The sequence below is a fragment of the Tupaia chinensis genome, unplaced genomic scaffold (genome assembly GCF_000334495.1).
Source record: "Tupaia chinensis unplaced genomic scaffold, TupChi_1.0 Scaffold000093_1, whole genome shotgun sequence".
Lineage (NCBI taxonomy): Eukaryota > Metazoa > Chordata > Mammalia > Scandentia > Tupaiidae > Tupaia > Tupaia belangeri.
The window spans coordinates 11,001,101-11,027,383 of NW_006159555.1; the positions used below are offsets into that span (position 1 = coordinate 11,001,101).

Here is a 26,283-nt window from a genome sequence, read left to right on the forward strand (position 1 = left end):
CGCTTGTCAGCGCCGCAGCCACTGCGGTGACTCGGCAACTCCACTTCCGGGTCCGGGACACCGCCCGGATCCTGCATTATTCATGAGGAGGCGGTGTCTGGGCGCCCCAGCCCCTCCCACATGCCGGAGTTCCGAATGCGCGCGGCCGCCGGTCGTATTATTCATGAAGAGGCGGAGCTTACTGAAGCCCGCGGTTAGCCGCGCGTCCCAGCCCTCCTCGTCCCTGGGCCGAGAGGGGGCGCCAAAGGCGCCTGCGCCTTGGCTGCCTGTCGGTTGCTGGGTAACCGCGTCAGGGAGGAGCTGATTTTCTTCTACCAGGGCGCTGGGACCCACAACGACGACTGTCCCCAGAGAACCCCTGCGACTGGGAATTGAAGTGAAAGAGAATTCGGACTTCCTGTGCATGGTTGAGGAGACGGACAAACTTCTTGTCCTCATACGGAAAAGCACTTTGTAGGTTCTTCAGGGGTTGAGGTACTTCCTGCTCCTGCCAAGATGCCCCATAGACAGCCTCGAAAACAGGTAACCCGCCCTCTCTCAATGATCTCTGACCTTCGTCGTCAATGTCCACCGTTCATACCTTTCCTACTGCTTCTTGATCTTTTTCCTCATAACATTCTCTTTGTAACCTCTGGCCTGTGCTCTCGCTGACCTGTCACTCTGTCCTGCTCTCTTCCACAAACCCTGGCCTTTTCTCCCATACTGACCCTAACCCGCTATTTCTTACCTCTCTCCTCACTGTGCCCATCCCCGTACTCCATAGACCCATCATGGCCAATCCATCCTCCTTAAATGGGGATTCGTATCCCACACCCTCCAGTCAGTTCCCCCTTGCCCTCACACTCTTGTGAGAATTATCTGTACAACTCTTTGGTGTGTACTCAGCAGGGCTAGGTGGGGACACAGACCTTGCTCTTTGAGACCCCACAGAGCTGCAAGAACTGTACAGGAGACACAGAACGAATCATGTGCGGGAGCTTAGTTTAGATTCCCTTTGCTGGGAGACTTGTGAGGAAAGAGAGGTCAGGCAAAGAGGAAGAAGAGAGACTCTTTTATATCCTGGCCTCCCCCCTCCCCCACTACTTATAGAGCCTCATATGTCACTCTTGATGAGCCCCTGGTCCACTCCTATTACTCTCAGCCATGTAAACATTACTTCTGTTGTCACCTGATCAGATGTTATCCCTTCTAACAGGAAACCCAAGACTCAACCCTTTCCTTAAGCAACTAACTGGGCACAAAGTTCTGCTTTCCTTCCCAGTATCACCATGGAGGGTCTAGAAGACTTCTGTAGTGACACCACCCAGTCCTTCAGTCCTTCCAAATCCTCAATGAATTACCACTTTGGGGCTAGTGTGAAGTTCCTAGCTCTATAAAGTAGGACTTCTATTTATTTAGTCTCGATTTATTTCACTAACCTAGGTATATTGAGGTGATCTTCTATAGCAAGTGGACCTATCTTTCTTAGATCTTTGCAACTGTCAATAGGCTGCTATTCCCATATAGCCATGCCCTGGTTTTACATTGGGATTGAAATTGTGTTTTGAAGCGCATGTACTGTGCTTGAACCTACTGACTTTTAATTTACGGTTTGTTTGTTTGTTTGTTTGTTTGAGAGGTTTTTGCTATAGGGCATGTGCGCTTACCAGAAAGACAGACAGAAAGCGAGAAATCACCCCCTCCCTCCCCAGGGAGATGGTCACGCTACAATCCCTTCTCCTCCATTCTCTTTTCGGGATCTTGGGCACACACGCATACATGCCTGGCATGTTTAAGCCACCGGGTCCGGGACTCGAACCATGGTCAACTACATGGGAGTCCAGTGACATAACCATTATGCCAACTGCTGGTCCCTACATGTTTTTTTTTTTAAATTGACAGAGGTCATATGTGCTCACCAGAGAGAGACTGAGAGACTGATAAAGAGAAGAGGGACAAAGCATCTCCCAAAGGGGTGTGATAATGCCAATCCCTTCTCCTCTTCTCCATCCTATTGGGAGTTGGGGCATGTGTGTGTGTGTGTTTCTCAAGCCACCAGGACTAAGATTTGAAATACAGTTGGCTGTCCCCAGTGGGATCTAGCTTCCTTAACACACTAGACTGTAAGACTGGGCCAGTAGTCTGTTTTTAAATTAACATTATTGAGGTCTGACTTATATATAGTTAAATGACCATTTAGTTGTACATGTTGACAGATTTGACACCTGTATATACATTTATGTTAACTCACCTCAATCAAGATATAGGATACTTTATCTATATCAAAAAGTTCCTTATCCCAATCATTTCTCCCTACACTTCCACCCCCAACCCCAGGAAACCACTGATCTTTCGCCACTCCAAATTAGATGTTTTTTTTCCTAGCAACTTACGATCTGAACAAGTTTGGAGATACGCTTCTCCAAGTTCCTCTAGGGGTGTCTCATTGCTCTGAGAGCAGAGTAAGGTGACAGCAGAAAAGAAGCAGAAAAACCTGGGTCAACTGGCTCTGCACACATCAGCACCATTCCCTGGAGGGAAAGGTTGTTTCAGTATGACATAAATATGGGTGTGTGGGGGTGTGAGAAAAGGCTGGGTTATATTCATTATCTTGTCTCATTGAAACTCAGTTTGGGTCAGTGCTAAGTGGGTGTGGGATGACCTAGAGATGTTTGAGAAATTGTCCCTGTAATCTGGGAATTCAGTTCAATTGAGAGACAGAACACAGGCATACAAAAAGATAAGGGAGGAGTGGATCCCTGGGGCTGAAAGGAAGAGAAGCACGCATGTTGGAACAGCAGAAAAGCTTCAGCAAGGAGGGAGGTAGGATGCTTGCAGTGGTAAGAAAAGGTCAAGGCTAGGCTTGTTAGGGGAATTTAACCTCCAATTGTTTATGTCTCTGCAGTGATTAGACCTTCTAGACTATTCTATTGTTCTTAGGATAAAGTCCCAAAAATCCAGTTTTGTTTTGTATGGCCTAGAAGGCCCTGTATGATCTGACCTTTGCACCACCCTCTTCCTGCTTCATATGTCACTATTGCTCTGTGAAAATTCCATAATCTTTGTATACTGAATTGCCCTCACTTCCTGGAAAGTGAAATCCGTACACTTTTTCTCCTCTTGGCCTTTGAAATTGCTGTTTCCTATGCCTGTCTGGCAAATCTGTCTGCTGCTACATGCTCTACTCCACCTTGCCCCAAATCTCTCCTTTATTTCCTGTTCCTACTTCAGGTCTCACCTTGGCCTTCATATTTTCTTACAAGAGATTAAGTCTCTTTCCTTAAGGCAAGATAGGGTGATATCTTCACTAAACTCTATGGCAAGCATCACATCTGCCTTGTTCATTGTTGATCTCCCCTTTACCTAGTACGATGCCTAGAATATATTAAATTCTAAGAAAATAAGTTGAATATGAATTCTGAATGCTCTGAGGTATTTTTTGGGAAATGTTCACCTGGTGTATTTGAAGGATAAGGAATGAGGAGGCTAGTGGGAAATGATAAAAAGGAAGTGTCACTGTATAAGCATGTTTCCCCAGGTTTATGTTTATATCTGCTTTGGCAAGAGGGCTGCTTTGGAAGAAGGGCTTTGTATAATTTGAATCTGAACCACATACATCCATGCCTTAAGAGCTGGGTGTTACAGACTAAGAGGTTAAAAAAATACTAATGTCGTAAATATTTATTCTTGTTCAATAATTATTTACTGAGTACCTACTGTGTGCCAGGTACTGTTCTAGTTATTGGTGATAGAGGATGAAATAAAACAAACAAAAATCACTGCTCTCATGGAACTTTTTAGTCAAAGGTAAACTGTCAATAAATAGATAAGTAGGAATTAGCAGTTGGCATAATGGCTTTATCACTGGATACCCATCGAGTCCCAGACCTGGTGACTTAAACTCATGCCCGGCGCATGTGCGTGCGTGCCCAAGATCCCAAGAGGGGAATGGAGGAGAAGGAATTGCAGCATGACCATTCCCCCTGGGGGGTGATTTCTTGCTTTCTGTCTCTCTGTCTCTCTCTGTCTTTCTGGTGAGTGCATGCACCCTACAGCAAAAACCTCTCTAACAAAAATAAAATAAATAAATAAATAAATAAGTAAAATACGTAGTATATCAGATGGTAATAGGTGAAAAATAAATCAGGGAAGTAGACTAGGAAGTTCAGGAAATCAGAAGATTATAATTTAAAGAGGGTAGTCAGGGAAGTCCTCACGGAGGTGATATTTGGGCAGAGACCTGAAGGAGATAAAAGAGTTAACTGTGAGATATTTTGGGGGACACATTCCAGATAGATGGTATAGCAATTGTAGAGTCTCTAAGCTGGGGGCATGCTCCCCACGTTCTGAGTGTGCATGGAAAGGAGGGGAAAATGGCAGGAGATAAGGTCACGAGTGTAGCCCTCTACCCTGTAGAATTAGTGAAATAGCCCATGGCATAGTCAATTGTCATGATGGAACTCCATGAATCATAATTTGGAATTAAAATGCATGAATGTCAGGTACCATAAACCATGACCAGCTCAAAATATCACCGGGAGTGCCCAATAACAAAAGAGTTCTTCCTGAGAATTGTGAGAAAGCCAATTGGCAGCACGTGTACAAGTGCAGGAGGAGCTTTGCAGCATTGCCAAACATTGCCTGGCAGCCAGGCTTCTTAGTAGAAAACTGAATTAGAGTCTTCTGTGAACTCCAGTTAAAAGCTAATTTTAGTTTATGACTAACAAATTTTAGTACCCCTTTATAACTCAGTTGGTTATCACTTTAAAAAAAAATGAAGCCTGAAATTTTGCACCATTCACCTGTAAGAGCCAAAGTAAAGACATGTGTTTTGAAACATTTTGTGTTTTCTCAAGAGGTTCTCCTAGAACAATACTTTTTGAAATGTTGATTTAGATGGAAAACAACTAGGGTAGGGGCTGGAAGACAGGACTCAGTACAAGGCCAAAAGAAAGTCTTGGATGATTCAGAGATTTGAGTTTGCTCATGCGGCTTAGAATAGAAGAAAGGACAGGAGGTGAGCAGAACCTAGGGAGAGTCGATGTATTTCTGTATGTCTGAAGTAAGATAACCTCATTCTTGTGACTCTTCTCAGTTTCATCCTTATACCTGTCTTCCTAAAGTGGTAGATGTATTTCACCCCTTTACCTCCTAAATATCTCTCAAATCAAACCTCTTTGTTCATATTCACTGCCACCTTCCTAGGGTTATCCCTTAGCTCCACATTCTCACCCAAAGCTTTGTAACTGGTCTTCCCTCACCTACTCATGCCCTTTCCAGTACATTTTTCTTTTTTTTTTTAGAATTACTTTCTTATTTAATTTTATTTTTTCATCAATTTATTCTTAATTTGACCAGAGAGAGACACAGAGAGAGATAGAGAGAGAGGGAAACTAAGAAAGCAAGCCAGCAGGTTTGAGACTTGAACCATGGGTGGTCCTTTGGGAGTGTCTAGCACCTTAGTCACCACATGTTGGTTCCATCCAGTCCATTTTTCTATATAGTGCATCAAGAAGGTTCTTTACAAGCTATCAATCTGATTACTCAGAACCCTTTAGTGACTTTCCATTGCTCTTAGACTAGGGATCAAATTTTTAGATAACCCTTCAGAGGCCTGTATGAGCTAGGCCTGCCTAGGTCTCCAGTCCTTAACTTGTACTGCTATTCCCCCATTGTTGCTATATGTGCTGTCTGCTCTTTCTGGACCACTCTTCACACTGTCCATCACAAATGTAATCATGCCTAAGATTTTATCTCAACCATTAGTCCCTATAACCTGTCCCAATGCCCTCTGCTCTGTTATTGAAGATAGGATTAAGTTTCCTGTGCTTGTAGTCCCAACTACTCTGGAGGCTGATACAGGAGGATAACAAATTAGAGACTGCCTGGAGACAAGTGAGACCTTATCTCTTAAAAAAATAATAAAATGGGAACCAGCAGTTAGCATAATGGCTATGTCGCTGGACTCCCACGTAGTCGACCGTGGTTCGCGTCCTGGACCTGGTGGCTTAGAACTCACGACGGGCGCGTGTGCGTGCGTGCCCAAGATCCCAAGAGGAGAATGAAGGAGAAGGGATTGAATTGAACTATATGGGTAAGCATGCGGGATCTATCTTCCTTAACCACTAGGCTGTGGGGCTGGCCCTAGGCAGGGATTTTTTTGAAAAGATGAAAGTAAACTTTGAATATATTAAATGCTAATAGGAGGAGACCTGTATGGAAAGTGAAGCTGAATATAAAGGAGAGAGACTAAATAATGTCTAGAGCCAGGTCTCTGAGGAGGTGGGAATGGATTAGATGTAGACAGAAGAAGGAGCACTTTGTAACAGAAGAAAAAGGATGGATGGAGATGATGATAATTTTGAGGTTTAGAGCAGGAGGCTGAGAGGATTTTCTCTTCTTTTTCCCCCAGTAGTGTTATGGAATTCCTTCTGGAAGTGATAACTAGAAAACAAATTTTGCCAATGGCTGCTCCATTTTGTTATGATTACAGTCATGCTATTTTCAGAATTATGGTCTGAGGTTTGTCATGCACAATTATCAGATTACAGAACAGCTGTGAGCATTTGAGGACAGAATTTGGTCTCCTTCCCTGTGTACTATGGAGCCTAGCACATTGTTAGTACTCGTTACATGCCAGGTACTCAAATAATAATGGCAGAGGGCTCTTGTGCTTAATGCTGGGCTTTGTAACCTTCAAGGTGATGCCAAAGAGTAATGTTGATTCTTTGGTTCCAGCCGTGAACAAGCCACATGAAATTGTTTTCTGTCAGTTAGGAATTCGTATGGAGTGTTCAGTCTTCCCAGTCACTGATCACTGACAGAGTTGTATGGAAGAAGCAAACAAAGGACACAGCTATTTATCAAAATTTAGTTTTGCTGCTTTGAGTCTTGCAGTACTTTGTTCTACTCGTGCAGTCATTGGTTTCTGGTTTATATGGTGAATTTCTGCCCTTCATTTTTCTTACCTTCTAGATTTGAAAACCATGGAAGTGGGGATCAACACCCTTGCTTCTTCTTTAGCTGTCATCCTGGCACCTTACATGTAGTAGATGCTTAATAAAACTGAATTAATGAGTAATGACTGAATCAATTAGTTGATGAGAATAAATGAATGATGGAAACATATATACTATAATACTAAGTTTTCCTTTTGGGCCTGCAGAAGAGGCTATTTATGCCTCCTTGATCCTAGTCAAAGCAGCCAAATACAGTTAGTTACGCAGATACCCTACCTCTGATGGTAAACTTATTTTTCCACTTTTATTTTTACCTCATACTCTTTTCTCAATTACTTACTTTTTCAATGTGTCATGTATTCAGCCTCAGATAGTGTCTGGGGACATATTAGAGTATAAGTGAATAAAATAAGTTGCTAATCTTAGACCAGCAGGTGGCATGGTTAAAGCACTAGACCTCCACATGGTTGACCATGGTTGGAGTCCCAGACCTGGCAGCTTGAGAATCACTCCAGGTACATGTATATATGTGCCCAAAAATCCCAAGAGAAGAGTGGAGGAGAAGCCACTGTGGCATGGTCATCCTCCTGGCGGGGTGAATTCTCACTTTCCTTCTCTTTGTCTCTCTCTGGCAAGCACACGCACCCTATGGCAAAAACCTAAAAATAAAATTAAATGCTTGAAAAAAAAACCCAATTACTTGTTAATCTTTAAATAGATACCTAATTCCATGCTGTGTCTATTAATGTTTTTTGTCCCCTCTGCCTATTATGCCTGTCTTCTTGTTCTTTTTTTAAGAGAGTTTTTCTATAGGGCATGTGCTCTCAGTGGAGAGACAAACAGGGGGGATGGCCACACTGCAGTTCCTTCTCATCCATTCTCCTCTCAGGGTTTTGGGCATGCACGCACACACACCTGGTATTAGTTTCAAGCTGTTGGGTCCAGTACTCAAACCGCGGTTGACTATGTGAGAATTCAGTGATGTAACCATTATATCTAGTGGTCCCAATGCCTGTCTTCTTTACTCATCCTGACCTTAATGGGCCTGGCAAACTCCAAGGTACATACAACATGATTTCAAAAGGCCATGGAAAATTAAAGTATGGATTTATTTTGGTGCAAAAAAAATTTTGAAATCCATGCATAGCTTTTCTTTTTTTTAAATTTTCCTTTTTTTTTTGGAGAGGTTTTTTTTTTGCTATAGGGCGCATGCGCTCGCCAGACAGAGAGAGACATAGAGACAGAAAGCGAGAAATCACCCCCCAGGGGGGATGGTCATGCCGCAATCCCTTCTCCTCCATTCTCCTCTCAGGATCTTGGGCACGCACGCACATGCGCCCAGCGTGAGTTTTAAGCCACCGGGTCCAGGATGCGAACCGTGGTCGACTACGTGGGAGTCCAGCGACATAGCCATTACTCTAACTGCTGGTTCCCGCATAGCTTTTCTTAATAAACATTTTCTGTGAACTTTTGAAGACCCCTCATGTATTTTAGTTAAACTTTTGAAAAAGAACAGAGGCTCACTCAAAATACCTCAAATAAAGGGGAAAGATATGCATGTGGTGGGTTGTAGATGGGTATTAGAAATAGGTAGAAAGCCTAGAACTGGAATTGGAAAGCTATTGGTTCTGAAACAAGTATAGGAACCCAACTAGTTTCTCCGTATCTTTCATGGACTCTTTATGTCTTTTAGCAACTGTGTTTAACTCCCTTTTCTCATTCCCCATCAGCTAGCTTCACCATTATCCCTGTTCCCTCTCTCATAACTTAAGTGTGTTTCCAGCTCATCATGGCTACACTGGCCTTTTTCTACTTCACAGGTCTTTCCATCAATATCTTCATCCAACTATTGGTTCTCTCTGTAGTCCTAGCTTAAACTATCAAAGAGAGAATTTAATTGACCCTAACTCATCTGTTAGGTTATGTTAGCAAGGGACAAGATTCTATAGCTCTCTAACCAGCCAGAGCTGTGAGCAAAACAATTTCCTTGAGAAGAAGGTATTCTCTTTCCTGGGCTCCTTCAGTGCAATATATAACTTGCTTTACTCTGAAGTAACTTTTGCATTGTTTCTGGTAAATCTCTTTCTCATGAATTGTGTAGGAAGGGGCTTCCAATTTCTTCCAGTCCATTGCCTTCATTCAGAGTTGATATTTACATTATAAAAGTTTTTGTCCTTTACAGAAGCCTTTAGGAGAATTTTTTAAAATAGTGGGTTTCTATGATGAATTTTAAAATGCAGCACCCTTTATACATAACTCTTTTTTCTTTCTTTAAGGGTTTTACCATAGGGCACATGCACTCTCCAGAGAAGACAGAGAGAAGGAAAGTGAGAAGTCAGCCCTCAAGGGCATGGCCATATCACAGTCCCTTTTCCTCTATTCTCCTTCTGGGATTTTGGGCATGCATGCACATCCACCTGGCGTAAATTTCAAGCTCCCAGGTCTGGGATTTATATATAACTCTTAAGACTTCAATAGATCTTATATTCTGATCATAATAGAGCAATACATACTGGATTCATCCTGCTATAAACAACTATAAATGTGGATACAATATAAGAGGCAACTGTATTCAGGCATTGTACAATGCAATAGACAACATAGTACAATGATTATTGAGGGAAGGAAAACACCCAACTTGAGACACTTTTGCTCTTGCTCTCTATCTGGGAACAATTTATTGATTGTGGTTTGGGAGGGGGGGATAGATCCATAGGAGAGCATGATGGTATCAGTGAGATAACCCAGATGTTGGAATTAGCAGGCAATGTTTTTTTTTTTTTTGGAGAAATTTTCGCTATAGGGCGCATGTGCTCGCCAGACAGACAGAGAGAGACATTAGAGACAGAAAGTGAGAAATCACCCCCCGGGAGGATGGTCATGCTGCAATCCCTTCTCCTCCATTCTCCTCTTAGGATCTTGGGCACGCACGCACACGCGCCCGGAACCGCGGTCGACTACGTGGGAATCCAGCGACATAGCCATTACGCTAACTGCTGGTTCCCTAAAATAATTCTTTTTTTAAAAATGAGGGGGGCCTAGCAGTTGGTGTGGTGGTTAAGGGCACTGGACTCCCACATGGCCAACTGCAGTTCGAATCCCAAACCTGGCAGCTTGCGTTCTCACTTTCTTCCCCTCTCACCCTCTCTCACTCACTCTGTCCCTCTCTAGTCAAATTAAAATAAATATATAAAAGTTAATAAATCAATTCTTTAAAAAAATTTTTCCCAAGCTTGGTGGAAAACATATAGGATTTTCAGAAGCTCAATGGGTCTCCTGCAGAATAAATACAAACAAAACTTCCTCTAAATCCTACATAGTCAAATTACTGAAAACCAAAGATAAAAATAGTTTATTTTTTCCCATAATAATGAGCATATCCATTCATATGTGATAGAGACTGAGAGAGAACACCCTCAATAAGGTCTCATCACATTGCAAACCCCTTTCCCCAGTCCTCTAGCTCCCCAACACCTGATGTGTCCCCAAACTGACCCATGGAAACTGTGGTTGGCCATATGATTTCCAGCCTTGCAGAGCACTTGCGTTACTGCTATGCCATAGCAGGGCCAATAAATAAATATAAATAAATAAATAAATAAATAAATAAATAAATAAATAAATAAAATTATGTGTGTGTGTGTGTATATATATATGTATATATATAAATACATACACCCACTCTCTAATGGGGTGTCACAACACAATCCTTTTTCCTCCATTTCTCCATTCTGTAAGGATTTTGGGCACACTCACATACCCAGCATGTTTCTGAAGATGCCAGGGCCAAAATTTAAACCATGGTGAGCCATGTGGAATCTGGTTCTCTTAACTGCTGACTTCTGAGGACAGCTGTCCAAAGTATTTTTAAATGAAGATAATAAAAACACTAAAAATTGTGGGGTACTGCTAGAATTGTGCTTAATAAAAATATATAGCTTTAAATGCTATATTAGAAAAGAAGAAAAGTTTAAGATTAGTATTCTAAATTTCTTCCTTAAGAATTTAGAAAAATGGGGGCATATTGCAAGTGGCATAGTGTTTATGACCCTGGACTCCCATGTGGTCAATTGCATTTCAGGTCCTGGACCAGCAGTTGAAACTCATGCTGGGTACATGTGCATGTGTGCTCAAAATTCTGAGAGGAGAATGGAGAAGGTATTCTGGCATAGCCATCCCCTATTTTTTTAATTTAGAAAAATAGCCAGCCCTGTAGCCTAGTGTTTAAGGAAGCCAGATCCCCCATGGCTGACCATGTCCTGGCCTCAGTGGCCTGAAAAACACACCAGGTACATGTGCATGCATGCTCAAAGTTCCAACAGGATGGCAAAATAGAGAAAAACGATTTGTGGCATGACCACGCTCCATTTCTCCTTTGCTCTATGTGTGTCTCTGTCTCTACCTGGCAAGTGCATACACTCTCTGGCAGTTAAAAAAAAATTAGAAAAAAGAGGAGCAAATTAAATTCAAAGTAATAGAGCAAGATTTACTTAATTCCATTTGCTTTATTATTCATTTATTTTGTTTCAGAGAAACAATGAGAAAAAGAATAGAAAAAAATTGATAGACAGAAGGCAGTTCTTTGAAAAGATTAATAAAATCAATAAAACCTAGCAAGGCTTAACAAGATAAAAAGAAACCACAAGAACCAACATCAGAAATGAAAAGTAGATGTCACTACAGATCCTACAGACATTAAAAAGGATAATACAATTTTAAAAAAATGTATCATTTTTAAAATTTGCTAGACAGGCACATGCGCTCATCAGAGAAAGACAGAGAAAGTATTGGGTATGGGCATGCCACAGTCCCTTCTCCATTTCTCTCTACTATGTGGACTTTAGGTACATACACACACATGCATCTGGAGTGTTTTTGAAGCTGTGGGGTCTAGGACTCAAACCACACAGTTGGTCATGTGAGATCCAGCCATCTCAACAACCACACCACTGGCTGGCCTGGATTATTGTTATTATCAACAAATTATTGTGATTATCCAATAAATCTATTAACTTAGTTGGAATGGACAAATTTCTTGAAAAATATAGCTTAGCTTATCTGACAGAGAGTGGAAAAGACCCCATACCTATTCAAGAAATTGAATTTATAATTACAAACCTTCCCATAAGGAAACTTCAGGTATAAATTATTTCACTGATGAATTGGATCAATTATGTAAGGAATAAACAATAACAATAAAACATAATGTCTTTCAGAAAATAGAGGGTGAGGGAACAACTCCTACCTCATTTTATGATGTCATCATAACCCTGATATCAAAATTTTAAAAAAATTACATAAAAAGAAATTTACAATCTGACATCTCTCATGATCATAAATACCAAAAAAAGCTTAATAAAATATTATCTCATTTGTTTAATCAATATATTAAAAGAATAATATACTAGACCAAGTGGAGTTTATCTCCAGAATGCAAAATTAGCTCAACATTATAAATATCAATAATATTGGGGCTGGCCCATAACCTAATTGTTGAAGCTGGATCTCACTGACCAAGAGTGGCTCAAATCCCAGCCCTGGTGGCTTATAAAAACACACCTGGCACATGTGCATGTGTGCCCCAAATTCCAACAGAGTGGAGAAATAGAGGAGAAGGAATTGCAGTGTAACCATGCTTCACTGTCTCCTTCTCCCTCTCCTTCTGTGTCTCTTTTGGCATTTTATTTAAATCAAAGAATTTGCATTAACTGAATAAAAAAAAATTTAAATGTACAATGACATCACACTCAATTCAGAAAAAAAAATTGACAAAATTCAGCATCTGTCCACAGAAGATTGTTGTAAGGGTCAAATGAGGTCATGTACTAAAAAACACTTTGTAAACTGAAAGATGCTATATAAGTAGAAAGTATTTTTGTCTTCTCTCTTCTGTGACCATGAGACTTATAAGTTTCTTTCTGATAAGGACTTCTTGAGACCCAGGCAACACACTTGTCAATGATTTATTATATGCCCTCAGAAGGGGAATCAATTGCCTTGCATGGCCGACTATGATGGAATAATAAAATAATGACAACCATGAAGTCATGGTTGGTTCCTGAGGGCTTTCTGAGTTAGTACTCTTCATGCATTGTTTATTGTGTCCTCACAACAATTCTAAGAGAGCACTAATATTTTTCTCTATCTTATAGACAAGAGATTGGGAATTAGAAGCTAAATTTCTTTTTTTTTTTAAGGAATTCTTTTATTTAACTTTATTTATTTATTTGACCAGAGAAAGAAAGAGCCACAGAGAGAAAGTGAGAAAGCAAGCCTCTAGGTCTGGGACTCAAACCGTGGTCAGCTATGTGGGAGTCCAGTGCCCCTAACCACCGTGCCACCAGCCGGCCCCCGGGAACTAAATTTCTTGTTCAAAATCTCACATACAGTTCATGACAGAGGCAGGAATGTAGCCAAGGCTTGCTCTAGAGCTCTGGCTTTTTTTTTTTTTTTAAGTTCATTTCTTTATGTAATGAGATAGAGAGACAGAGACAGAGAGACAAATAGAGAAAGACAAGAACCCCTGATAGGGTCATATGCTGCAATCCAGCTATCAGGATTTCTAGTGAGCCAGGATCACGGGTATGAGCACATGACTGACATGCACATGTCTACCTGGAAACCAAACCCTGATTTTCTATATGGCTTCCAGCCACAGTGCAACATTGCAGTGTTGTACTACCACCACAGCTGGGTCTAGAGTTCCAGCTTTAAAACCTTACATTGCCTTACTTCTGGCAGCCTTATCTGGAAAAGGTCCCTTAGATTGGCTCCTGTCCTCCTCTTCAAGGAGGCATGGAACTGGCTTTTCTCATTTTTCTGCCTTCTGATAACTGTGCTTCACTGTATTAATAGAAAAGAAAAATCCCTTTAGCTAACTCATTGATTTTTAAATTCTTAGAATTTTTAATTATAAAAGTAATGCCTATTCACATTAAACATACTAAAACCATGATAATTAGTAAAAGGTGAACAGTATGCCCTATGATTCCCCAGTCACAGCATTTGGACAAAATCACTTCAACAGAGTCTACTTATTCTCCCCCAGATTTATAGATACATGCAAAGACACATTCACACACATTATTTTTTTATTTTCTTAAACAAAAAAATTTTTAGAGCTTTTTGCTATAAGGCGCATGCACTCACCGAAGAGACAGAGACAGACAAAAAGCAAAAAATTACCCCCCATGCTATGCTGCAATCCCTTCTCCTCCATTCTCCCCTCAGGATTTGGGGCACGCACATGCACCCGGCGTGAGTTTTAAGCCTCTGCGTCCAGGATTCAGACCATAGTCAGCTATGTGAGAGTCCAGTGATGTAACCATCATGCCATCTTCTACTCCCTTCTCTTTTATTTTTAATTGCCATAGGATGTATGTGCTCACTGGAGAGAGAGAGGAAGCACCCCTGAGTGGGGTGCAATCACACTACAGTCCTTCATTCATTTCTTCAGGATTTTGGCACATATGCACACATGCCTGGGTCTCTTTCAAGTCTTCGAGTCCTCCTGGGGATGGGACTTGAACCTTGGTAAGTCATGTGGAATCTGGTTCCCCATTCTTAATGCTCAATTGCTGTGTTATGGGGCTGCCCAACACTTATTTTTCCCCCTTCCCCTCCACAGAGAGAGAGAGAAAGAGAGACAAAGAGGGAAAGGAGAAAGCACCCCATATGGGGAATGGTCATGCCACAGTCCCTTACCCTCCATCTTTCTTTCCTTTAGAGATGTTGGGTATGCACACACATGTGCCTGGCATATTTCTCAAGCCACTGGGTCTAGGTCTCAAACTGCACTGTTGGACATGTGGGATCCAGCAGCTTTAACCAGCAGCCATGGAGTGAGCACCCAACACATATTCTTTTTTTTTTTTTTTTTTTAAGTTTTTGCTATTGGGCATGTATGCTTGGCAGATAGAGATAGAGGGAAGAGAGGGAAAGCAAAATATCACTCCCCAGGGGAAATGACCATGCTGCAATTCCTTATCCTTCACTCTCCTCTTGGGATTTTAGGTACGCACACACATGCTCCTGGTGTGATTCTCAAGCTGCTGATTCTGGGACTTGAACTGAGAAGCTGGCCACATATGCCAGCACTTTAACCTCCATAAAACCTGCTGGCCTCCAACACATACTTTTTTTAAAGAATTATTTTTTTAACTTTATTTATTTAGTAGTATTATTTTCCAGTCTGATCAGAGAGAGACAGAGAGGGAAAGTGAGACAGCAAGCCACCAGGTCTGGAACTTGAACCGTGGCTAGCCACGTGGGAGTCTGGCATATTTAGCCACCATGCCACCTGCCAGCCCCATCCAACACATATTCTTAAAGTAAGCAGATGGATCATCTATCCCTGTAACTTGTTTTTTTTATAACTCGCTTTTTAATTTTATTGAATACCTTGGAGACTTTTCTATAAAGGAGGGATCAGCTCTTTGTAATAATATATGTTATTTATTTTTTCAATAATATACTCTTAAATTTATTTTTATACTGACAAATAAAAATTGTATATACTTATCATGTACAATGTAATATTTTAAAATATGTATACATCATGGAATGACTAAGTTGAACTAAGTGATATATGCATTACCTCACATATTTATCATTGTTTTTTGTAGTGAGAATACTTAAAATCTACTGTCTTAGCAAGTTTCAAGAATACAGTACATTGTTATGAACTATAGTCATCATGTACAATAATCATTATTTTTAAAAATATGCATAATATCCCATTGAATTGCTATAATAATTTATTTTATTTTATTTGCTTGACAAGGCCCCTACTGGTGAATAATTAGGTTTTCTTCCATTTAAAAAAATATTTCAAATAATGCTGCAGCTAGCAATTTTGTATGTACATCTTATGCAGGTGTAAGTATTTCTATAGGGAAAATTTAAGAAAATGGAGTTGTTGGAGGTAGAAGTATTTTGAATTTTGTACGTTTTGCCTTATTACTCTACAAAAACCTATGCATCAGTTGACACTCCCAAACAGTGTATTACAGTCCCTGTTATGCTGCATACCACTGTTTCATATTTTTGAGATGTCTTTCAACTACAAACACGTATTGAGTACCTTCTGTATACTTTAGACACTGCACTGGGCTCAGGGATTTGAAATGCATTCAATGTAGCTGGAGGAAGATTTGTTAGTGAATTGCTATTCCTTTGGGACTGCAAGCTGGTGAGGTATTTATTTTCAATTTAGTTTAATGGAAACCTGTTAGTGAGTTTTAAAATAAGGACTAAGGCAACTGAAATGTAAACGAAGTCTCCTGGGCCCCAGGAAGGAGGATGCAGTGTCTGTGGGTTGGCATGGAAGAGCCAACCTCGAAGAGCCCGTCTTTCCAGGAACTAACATGTTTCAGCATTGAACTCTCTGGTGGAGATGTGATCTACTGAAGGCTCTAGTCATCACTAGGGCAAGTGCTTCCTTGTAGGCAAAGGACCACAAAGATCCTGTGTGGCTGAGGGCAGAGCAGGGTCTATAAATGTAATACTGCCAAGAACTCTGGCAAGGCACCACATTATTCACTTTCTGTGTCTCTGTTTCTCTTGCAAGAGCACCCTATAGTAAAAATTTCTCTCTCTCTCTCTCTCTCTTTTTTTTCTCCAGAGATTTTTGCTATAGCAGTACACTCAGTGGAGAGACAGAGAGAGAAAATGAAAAGTCACCCCCAGGAGGGACAGCCACACCACAATGCTTTCTCCTTCATAGTCCTCTCAGGATTTGGGGCATCCATGCACACACACCCAGCACAAGTTTCAAGTCACCAGGTCCAGACTCAAACGGTTGTTGGCCATGTGGGAATCCAATTCCTTAACTGCTATGCCTCCTGCTGGCTCCACAAAAAAATCTCTTAAAAAAAAAAAAAAGAATTATCTTCTTATTTACTCCTTAAATATACTCAAAGATAAATGGATTGCTTATACTGCTCAGTGTATCATGAACCAAAACAGATTTAAGTATAGGTAAATGCCCATTAGGTGATAAGAATTATCATCTCTTATATTGACCAGAATTTTTGTTTTCAAAGTACCCTTCCATTGATCTTATCACTTGATCTGAACAAGTGTCAGTATCTTTGTCTTTAGAATGGCAACAGTTTTACATACTTTGGAGGGAGGTTATGAGAATTGGGTATAAGACTGTACAATGCCTAGCAGAGTGCCTGGCTATTAATGAGTGCTCATTAGATGGCAGCTAGGGATGGTAATGGTGATCAGCTGGTTTCTGCCTGTCCCCTCCCTTCCCCTGTCCCCTCTGCCGATAGTGCCAAGCTAATAGACTTAAACATCTGTTCTTGGTGTGTTGCTGCTGTATGTGAGAATGTCTCTTGAGGACTATCTCCTTTCTTAGCTCCTCTCAATGGTGTTTTGTTTGTTTGTTTTGTTTTGTTTTGTTTTGTTTTGTTTTGTTTTTACTTACTCTCTGCCCTTTGGCTTCCTCAAGTGCTTTAGAACAGACTCAGCTTCACTGAGAGCTGTTAATGGAAAGGGACAGTCCTGAGGGCTGGGCCAAGCTATGGTATATAACCTAAAGATCCAAAAGTATTTTGCACCAAGGTGGTGGTGCAAAGCCATACTCAAAAAAAACAAGGTGGTTGGGGGCTCAGAGAGGCAGCATCTTGATGGAGTTTAGGGGATCTACATAGAGGCTGACTGACAGAAGAGTGTTAATTGTGGTCAAATATGATAACTAATAGTATTGAGGGAAAGGAGCAAGATTCTTGTCATAGAGCAGTGAAGTCAATGGTTCAGGAAAAAAATTTCTGTGAACATAGAGAAAGAGAGCTGTTTTATATGGGCAGCTCCCCCTAGGTCAGCCACTCTGACCAGTCCAAGGTTCAAGGAACATATCAGACCACCAGTCACCAGACTCAGTCTCCCCACTTCCATGGCTCTCTCCTACATAAACTTAGGGAGAACCATGAGTGTGGCTATGGGAGAGAAAGAATAGATGAAGTGAATGCCATGTTAGGAAGCTTTGTCTTCATCTCATGTTGATGGGGGAGCCCTTGGAGACTTTAAATCAGGAGAGTGACTTGGTCAGGCAGTTCATTTATAGCTAGTAATTAAAAGTTTGTGTTCAAATTCTGGTCAACTTTGGGAGAGCTGCTTGATCACTCTATGCCTCAATTTCCTCATTTGTAAAGTAGGAATGATATTAGCTCCACCCCATAAGGTGATTGTGAAGATGACATGAGATAATATAATACACAAATAGCTTAGGAAATGGGGACCAGAAGGTAACATGGTGGTTAAGGGTGCTGGACTCCCACATGGCCAACCGTAGTTCAAGTCCTGGACCTGGTGGCTTGCTTTCTCACTTTCTCTTTCTCTCTCTGTCCCTCTGTGGTCAAATTAAAATAAATAAGTAAAACTAGATACAAAAATAATTCTTTAAAAAAAAAAACACTTAGGAAATGACTAGCCCAGAGTTAAGTGCTCAGTAGCACTTAGGGTATAATTATTAGAGTGGAAAGAAATTTGAGTCAAGGACAGCAAACATATTAGGCAAAAGATAGTAAGAGTCTGAATTAAGAGGGGTGTAAATGGAGAGAATAGTCATGAAAGATACTAAAGAAAAATACTTAGAACTATAATTCCGGAGCCAGCAGATCGCATGGTAGTTGAGGCACTGGACTTCCATTTGGCTGACCACAGTTCAGGTCTTGGACCTGGCAGCTTGCTTTCTCACTGTCCTTCCCTCCCTCTCTCTGGTCAAATTAAAAAATAATAAGAATAAATTAAATTAAATAATTATTTAAGAAAAAATGGAATATAATGCTAATGAGAGGACGAAGAAAAAGCAGGCATCATTGATGACTCCAGTTTCCAACCTAGATGACTAAGTCAATAGTGGTACAGTTGAGTGAAATGGGAAATCTGAGAGGAAGTGGCAGTTCAGGGTGAAAAAAGAACATTTTGAGGTCTGTTTTTCTAAGATACTGAATTTTAATACTTTGTCATCAATTTGAACAAGAAGTTCTACAAAGCCTGAAAAATAGAATAGATTTGAGCTTTATCACAGGTGGGAAATGAAGCTATGGATAAGGATAGAGCACCTAAGGAGAGAGTGTGTAGAATAATATAAAAAGAGGGTCAACCAAATATCCCTGAAGGAGTCAAGGTTATTGAGAGGCAGACATTGGAGAGATAAGTGACATGGAAATGAAGGTGGAGGAGAAATTTCAGAAAGGAGAGAGGGAGTCCTCAGCAATAACAGGTCCTATGAGAGAACTGAGAAGTGACCACTAGGCAACTGAGTTGTTACTGGTGACCTTTATAAGGGTAGGTGAACTCCATCCAGGGTTAGACTCCGTGCTAGTTGTCCAAAGATGAATAACACATAGTTCTTATGCTCAGGGTGAGCACTGAAATCTGCAACAATAAGAACAGAAAAATGCTCTACTGTGAAGGGGTTCAGGCTGGGACAAAAGTTATCCCATTGATGACGAGGATTCAGTTGTCTGCCAAAATGTGCTGGGTACATTTCCTCCTTATCTCACTCCTTCATAGATGTGGTCCCTTGTGCAAATATTGGGTCATTGGAAAAGTCATGATGTATTTTTCTATGGTTTTCTATGCAAATTTGCATCATGACTTTTCTGACAACCCAAAAGAATGACCTATCCAAGAGGGGAGGACCCTCTTTGGTCAATAGCATAAGAATGGCAGGCTTCTCTTTCTGGAATTACCATGTGCCTCCCACGTGTACTGCAATATTATGCTTATTTTCATAATACTGCCCCTCTTTGTAGACTAAAACCTAGAGGCAACAGAGCATCTATTTGAAGATACATTTAATCGTTCATCTCACAACAGCCAATACTTGAAGTAGTAATGGAAGGTGGAGGCGAGTCTTGCTAAAAGTGAGGAAAGGAGGGACCAGCAGATGGCATAATGGTTACATTACTGGACTCCCACATGGCCGACCCTGGTTTGAGCCCCGAACCTGGGACTTGAAGCTCACACCGGGTACACATGCATGCCTGCCCAAAATCCCAGGAGGAGAATGCGGAGAAGGATTACAGCATGACCACCATCCTGGGGATTGATTTCACACTTTCTTTCTCACTGTCTCTTGGGCAAGCACACAAGCCCTATAGCAGAAATCTCTCTTTAAAAAAAAAAAAAAAAAGGAAAGGGAGGACAGAGAGAGGTTGGAGAAAAGTCATAATTTGTCAAGAGGAGTTAGATAAAGGACTAGTAGAGGCTAATTGGGTAGGATTCTGACAGGCACAAATAGTGGGAACAGGGAGCTAGAGGGCACAACGGGGTTACTGGCAGGGGGAATAGTAAAAGCAAAGCCAAGAGCTGGGAAAGCACAGGCCAGGCTCAAGGAACCCTGCTGGCTGCACCCCCAAGTCCTAGCACATGATGGGTGAGAAAGCAGGCTAGAATGGAGACTTGGGCCAGATGATGGAATTCTGAGAGCAGGGGAGAGAATTTGGGCTTTCTTCTGTGGTTTGATGGCTTCTGGGAAGAACCATCAAAAGCTTTTCAAGAATTCAGCCTTGTCTGTCTTGGGCTTCTTCTTCTGGAAGACCAAGGGCCCGAAGTGGCAGCCTGACATTCAATCTCTTTTGCCATGGTTGGAAAGTCAGGGCTGTAGCTGATTTCATTGGCCTGTTTTGCATTTATTATAGTGTGGCTTTTATAGTGTGTTAATTGAAATATTTCCAACTGCCAAAAACAATTACACTTAAATTGCCTTGTCAGTTCTTTTATTGCCAGATAAATGTTTTACAGACATATTTACAGGGGGCAGTGGTAACTGGATCTCGTTTTCTATTTAAAGCTGGTGGTTTGGGTTGTGATTGGCCCTCCAGTGCTCTGTTGTGGGCCAGAAAGCTGTTGGATGTTGTGAAGCTTCCATCCCGTTACCTTAGGGATCAGAGGCTCTTCAAAGGAAAACAGTTTTCTGGTTCATATGGTTTAGCCTCAGAGAAGGGTTCCTATCACTGGAAACCTTGGCAACCTGGCAGAATCTGGATCCAGCTGCTTGCCCTAACAGGAACAATCCTAACCCAAGCCGAGATATGCTTTTCTTTCCCTCTGGAATCCCTTTCCTCCCTTCTACCATCTAAGTTTCTCTCAAAGATTATGATGAAAGAACTGTGAGGGTCCATCTAGTCTAAATATCTCATTTTGCATTTGGTAAACCGAGGCTCAGAGACTTCCCCAAGATTACACAGGTGGTGAGTGACAGAGCTGGGAGCAGAGGTCTCCTCTTTTCAATGTGCCATACTGCCACCAACTTGCTTTCTTGGCTTCTCTGCTGCCTTGCCTCCTCCTCCTTCTTTTTTTTTTTTGGAGAGGTTTTTGCTATAGGGCGCATGCCAAAAAGACAGAGAGAGTCAGAGAGATAGAAAGCAAGAAATCACCCCCCAGGGGGGATGGCCACGCCACAATCCCTTCTTCATTATCCTCTCAGGATCTTGGGCACGCACACACATGCACCCGGCGTGAGTTCAAGTCACCGGGTCTGGGACCCTAATCACGGTTGGCTACATGGGAGTTCAGCGACATAGCCATTACGCTAACTGCTAGTCCCACTTACCTCCTCCTTCGATGCTCTAGGCCTGCTTCTTCCAGGACCCCCTCCCTCACATCTCTAGTCCTGGAGGATCTCCCTTGTACTTGATCATCTGAAGCATCTGTTCTGTACATATGTTGCAGGGTTTTTGTTTTGTTTATTGATGGAGCATTTTTCTCTCTGTTATTATTCTTTTTTGCTTTTGTACATACATAGATGTTTTCTTCTGAAAAACATTTTTTCCACTTAGACAATGTGTAGTTTGCCCTTTGACATTCAGTTAAGAAATGGCCACCTCAGAAAGCCTTTCTTGGAGCCAGCAGGTTGTGTGGTGGTTAAGGTGCTGGACTCTTACATGGCCTACCACAGTTTGAGTCCCAGATCTGGAGGTTTGCTATCTCTCTCTCTCTCTCTCCCTCTCTCTCTAGTGAATGACATGCCCCATAGCAAGTTTAAAAATACTAATAAATAAAATTAAATAAATAATTCATTAAGGGAAAAAAAAAAAAAAAGAGCCTCTCTGTGCGTCCCAGGCTGGATTGGTCTTCCTGTGTACTTCAACAGCAGTGTGTGCACATGTAAGCTGGCACAAAGTCAGCTTTTCAGAGGAACACATGCCTACTGAGTGATAAACACTGATCATGGTTGTCTGTCAGCCATGGACCCTGAGTGAGTGGGGAGTAGGGATCTCATCTTTCTTTGTCTTTCTTCCACTGCTTAAGTATATGCTCCACACATGTTTATCAAATTGTATTGAGCATACTGCTCTTGAGAACATTAAAATTTTAGAATGTTAGAACTGGAAGGAAGGGCCAGCCCTGTGATATGTTGGTTGAGGGAGCTGAATCTTACATAGGCAACTGGAAAATTTAAATCCTGACTCCAGAGGGTTGATAAACATGCTAGGCACATGTGTGTAAGTCTCCCAAATCTAGAGAGGATGGAGAAATTGAGAAGAGATTGAAGCATGACCACACCCCATTGGGGGGAATGCTTTCTTCTTCTCCCTCTCTACATGTCTCTCTCTCTTCCTGGCAAACACATGCATCGTCTGGCAAACTTTATAAAAGGAAAAGGACTGGAAAGAAATTATATCCAGTCCTATGCATTTTACTGATGAGGAAACCAATATTCAGAGAGGAAGAAAACATTTCCCAGAGTCATGCTGACTAACAGGTTTGATGGCACTCATTCATTTATTCAATAAGAATTTCAATCACCTGCTTTGTTCTGAGCATTGTTCTAGATGTTGGGGATATAGTGGTGTACAAAGTAAATAAAGTACTTGCTCTTGAAGAGCTTGTTTATCCCTAATGAGTGCTTATTAATATAATCCGCCTTTGAACTCCCTCTATGGTCTAGTACAGAGCTGAGCTCCCAGAACATAATTTTAAAATACTCGTTGAACTAGTTGCAGATAAGAAATGCCCAGTGTTAAATCATCTGTTTGCTCTTCATAGGTAAGCCCTGCTGATGCTGAAACAGGGATGCCTCAGATACAGGACCTCCTAGGCTAAACTAAGAAGCAATAGTGCCACTAAAAGTGCCACTGAGACCATTTCTGAGACTTGTGGAAGTTCATTGTTCATTGTCTGCAAGGTCCTTGGGTGGAAGCCTCTCCGTAATACCATTTATGATATCCTCATGTTGATTTATTTATGACTTTGTTTCTGTTCTTCCTTCAGAGTGTCAGCATGGGCAGAGGAACCAGAAAGAAGGTAAGGGATAAAATCACCAGTTTTTAAATTTTTTTTAAAGGGTGAGCTTTATTATCATATCTTTTTTTAAGGATTATTTTTTATTTAATTTTATTTATCCATTTGTTTGTTTATTTTTTAATTTGACCAAAGAGGGACAGAGTAAGAGAGAGAGAGAGAGAAAGTGAGAAAACAAGCTGCCAGGTCCAGGACTCAAACTTCGGTCAGCCATGTGGGAGTCCAGTGCCCTTAACTACCATGCCCCCTCCCAGCCCCTATTTTTATCTTTTAATTTGCCAGAGGGCACATGCGCTCAATGAAGAGAGACAGAGAGAGGGAGGGAAAATGAGAAAGCACCTGCCAGAGGTTGTGGTCACACAACAACCCTTTCTCCTCCATTTCTACTCCTTCTCAGAATTTTAGGCAGGCATGCACATGTGCCTGACTTTTTTTAAAAAAAGAATTATTTATTTAACTGCCTCAGAGAAGGGACTGATAACTAGAATATACAGGAAACTCGAGCTGCTTACCTGAAAAAAAACAATGATTAACCTAATTAAAGGATGGGAAAATAAGCTGAACAAAAAAATCTTTCTAAGGAAGACATATGAATAGCTAAAAAGCATATGAGGAAATGCTCCAATATCCCCCATCAGAAGAAAGTTGCAGATTAAAAACCACTATGAGATACTACCTAACCCCTGTCAGAATGGCAAAGATTAAAAATACAAAAAGTGCTAAGTGTTGCAGGGTTGTGGAGAAAGGGGAACTCTTCTTTGGTGGGAATGTAAATTGGCTCAGCCACTGTGGAAAACAATATGGAGGTTCCTCAAAGATCTACAAATAGAACTACTATTTGATCCAGCAATCACGCTTCTGAATATCTACCCAAAGGACAGGAGAATTCCCAGTCATAAAAGTGCTTACACATCAATGTTTATTGCAGCATTATTCATGATTGCTGACACATGGAACCAACCCAAATGTCCACAAACAGAAGAATGGATTGAAAAAGTGTGGCACATATACTCTGTGGAATACTATTCAGCCATAAAAAACAAGACCCTGGCATTTGCTATAAAGGGGTCAAATATGGAAGATTTATTGCTGAGTAAAGCAAACCAGGCTATGAAAGAAAGATATTGTGTGTAGCCACTTAATATATACAGACTATCCACACTATATGGTAGAGATTGAAATATTGGAGGACATAAAAGCAGTAGAAATGGTTATGGGCTCTGAAGACAGTGTGGAATGGGGTGGGATGGTAGAAGGGAAGAGTATAGAGAAGGACAGCATGAGAACAAATAGAGAGGCATGACATTTATGGGACACAGAAATGGTATATTACCTGTTGATGATTACATGTATAGTATTCTCTACTGAACTGATCTGAGAAGTATTTCATGTTAGATAAATTTTCTTTACAAGCCAAATAATGTATAGTGCTTGAATGTTTAAAAAAATAATGAGAATAAAAACTAATAATAATCAAAAAAAAATGAAAAGCTATTTGATGATGATGATGTGGATAGTAATGTCTTTGTTTTGACTGATATGCAAGGTAATTATGTTGGAAAAAGAAATGTTATGCACTGTAAAGATATGTGATTAAATGTAGTATTTTAAAAAACAATAAAATATGGGCTGGCAGGTAGTGTGGTGGTTAAGGGTACTGGACTCCCACATGGCTCACCACAGTTCAAGTCCAAGACCTGGTGGCTTCCTTTCTTTCTTCCTCTCTCTTTATCTCTCTCTCTCTTTCTCTCCCTCCTTCTCTGGCCAAATTAAAATAAATAAATAAAGAAAGTTAAATAAATTTTAAAAATAATAGTGGGAGGAGGAATCAAGGACTTGGAGGTAGAACTGGAGTCTCCAAAAGGAAATATCATCATGTGGTTAATGAGAAAATCTACTCTCCAGAGGAAGATGATATGAATAGTGAATTGCATGTTTCAGCTATAGAGCACATACATGTGCTCACCAGGGAAAGACAGAGAGAGAGAAGGAAAGTGAGAAACCAAGTTGTCAGATCCAGGGTTTGAACCACTATCAGTCATGTGGAAGTTCAGCACCTTAACTACCATACTACCTGCTGGTCCCCTGGTGTATTTTTCAAGGCACAGGATTCAGGATTTGAACCACACAGTTGGCCATGTGGCTCTAGCTGTCTTAACCACCAGGCCACTGGCTGGCCCACCACCACAGTTTTTCAGCAAGATACTAAGAAGATTTTCTCTGTTGAAATATTATCTAGGGGCTCTGTGGCCTGGTGGTTAAGGCAACAGAATCCCACAGGCCGATAATGCAGTTCAAGTCCTAGACCCAGTGGCTTGAAAAACACGCTGGGTGTGTGTGTAAGTGTGAGCACTCAAAATCCAAAAGGGAGAGAGAGAGAGAGTAGAAGAGATTCCCCTGTAATCATTCCCCATAGCAGTGGAGGAGTGCATTCTCCTCTTCCTGTCTTTCTGTCTCTCTGTGCAAGTGCACATACCTCAAGCCAAATTTTATACACACACACACACACACACACACACACACACACATATATAATTCAAATGAATTGAAAAAAGAACATTAAGGCCCATCTTGAGATAGATAACAAACTTGAGCTATGAAGTCATTGCTTTCCTTGACAAAAATGAAGATTTTCTGCTGAGACTTCCCCCTCCAGATTCATTTCTAGTGGTCTCTATGCACTAAGTATCTAGACAGGTTCAAATAAACAGGATCCAAACATCTGAATACGACTAGAGTCAGAATATTCCTCTATTCCCACTGAATCTTATGCACAAAAAGTGAAAACGGAATGGAAGAGAGATTGTAGATTACCTCCTTCTGCGTGCCTCTGAACGCTCAGATTGAACTTCAAGAATTAGGAAGAAATGCACCATCAGATGACTAGAAATCACTACAGGGTCACAAGAAATATGGGAAAGCAAGAAAGTATCTCTCCTCCAAGGGAAAAGAATAACTCCTCTTCATCCTCAGACAGTACATGGAAACTCATGGAAATGTCTGATAAAGAATTTAGAATATTCATAGTGACAAAACTAACAGAGATGGAAGAGAAGATAGACAATGAACTGCAGAAGAGGCA

General features: G+C 41.0%; 1 protein-coding gene across 1 annotated transcript in view; it reads left to right on the forward strand.

Annotated features, from left to right (window-relative positions):
• The first annotated feature begins 26 nt into the window (after positions 1-26).
• DNAI1 (dynein axonemal intermediate chain 1) overlaps positions 27-26,283 on the forward strand; it is a 76,379-nt gene continuing 50,122 nt past the window's right edge. The window contains exons 1-2 of the mRNA XM_006143129.3: positions 27-522; positions 23,172-23,204. Coding sequence (XP_006143191.1) covers positions 496-522; positions 23,172-23,204 — 60 coding nt within the window. The 5' untranslated portion in view covers positions 27-495. The remainder of the gene's footprint in view (positions 523-23,171; positions 23,205-26,283) is intronic.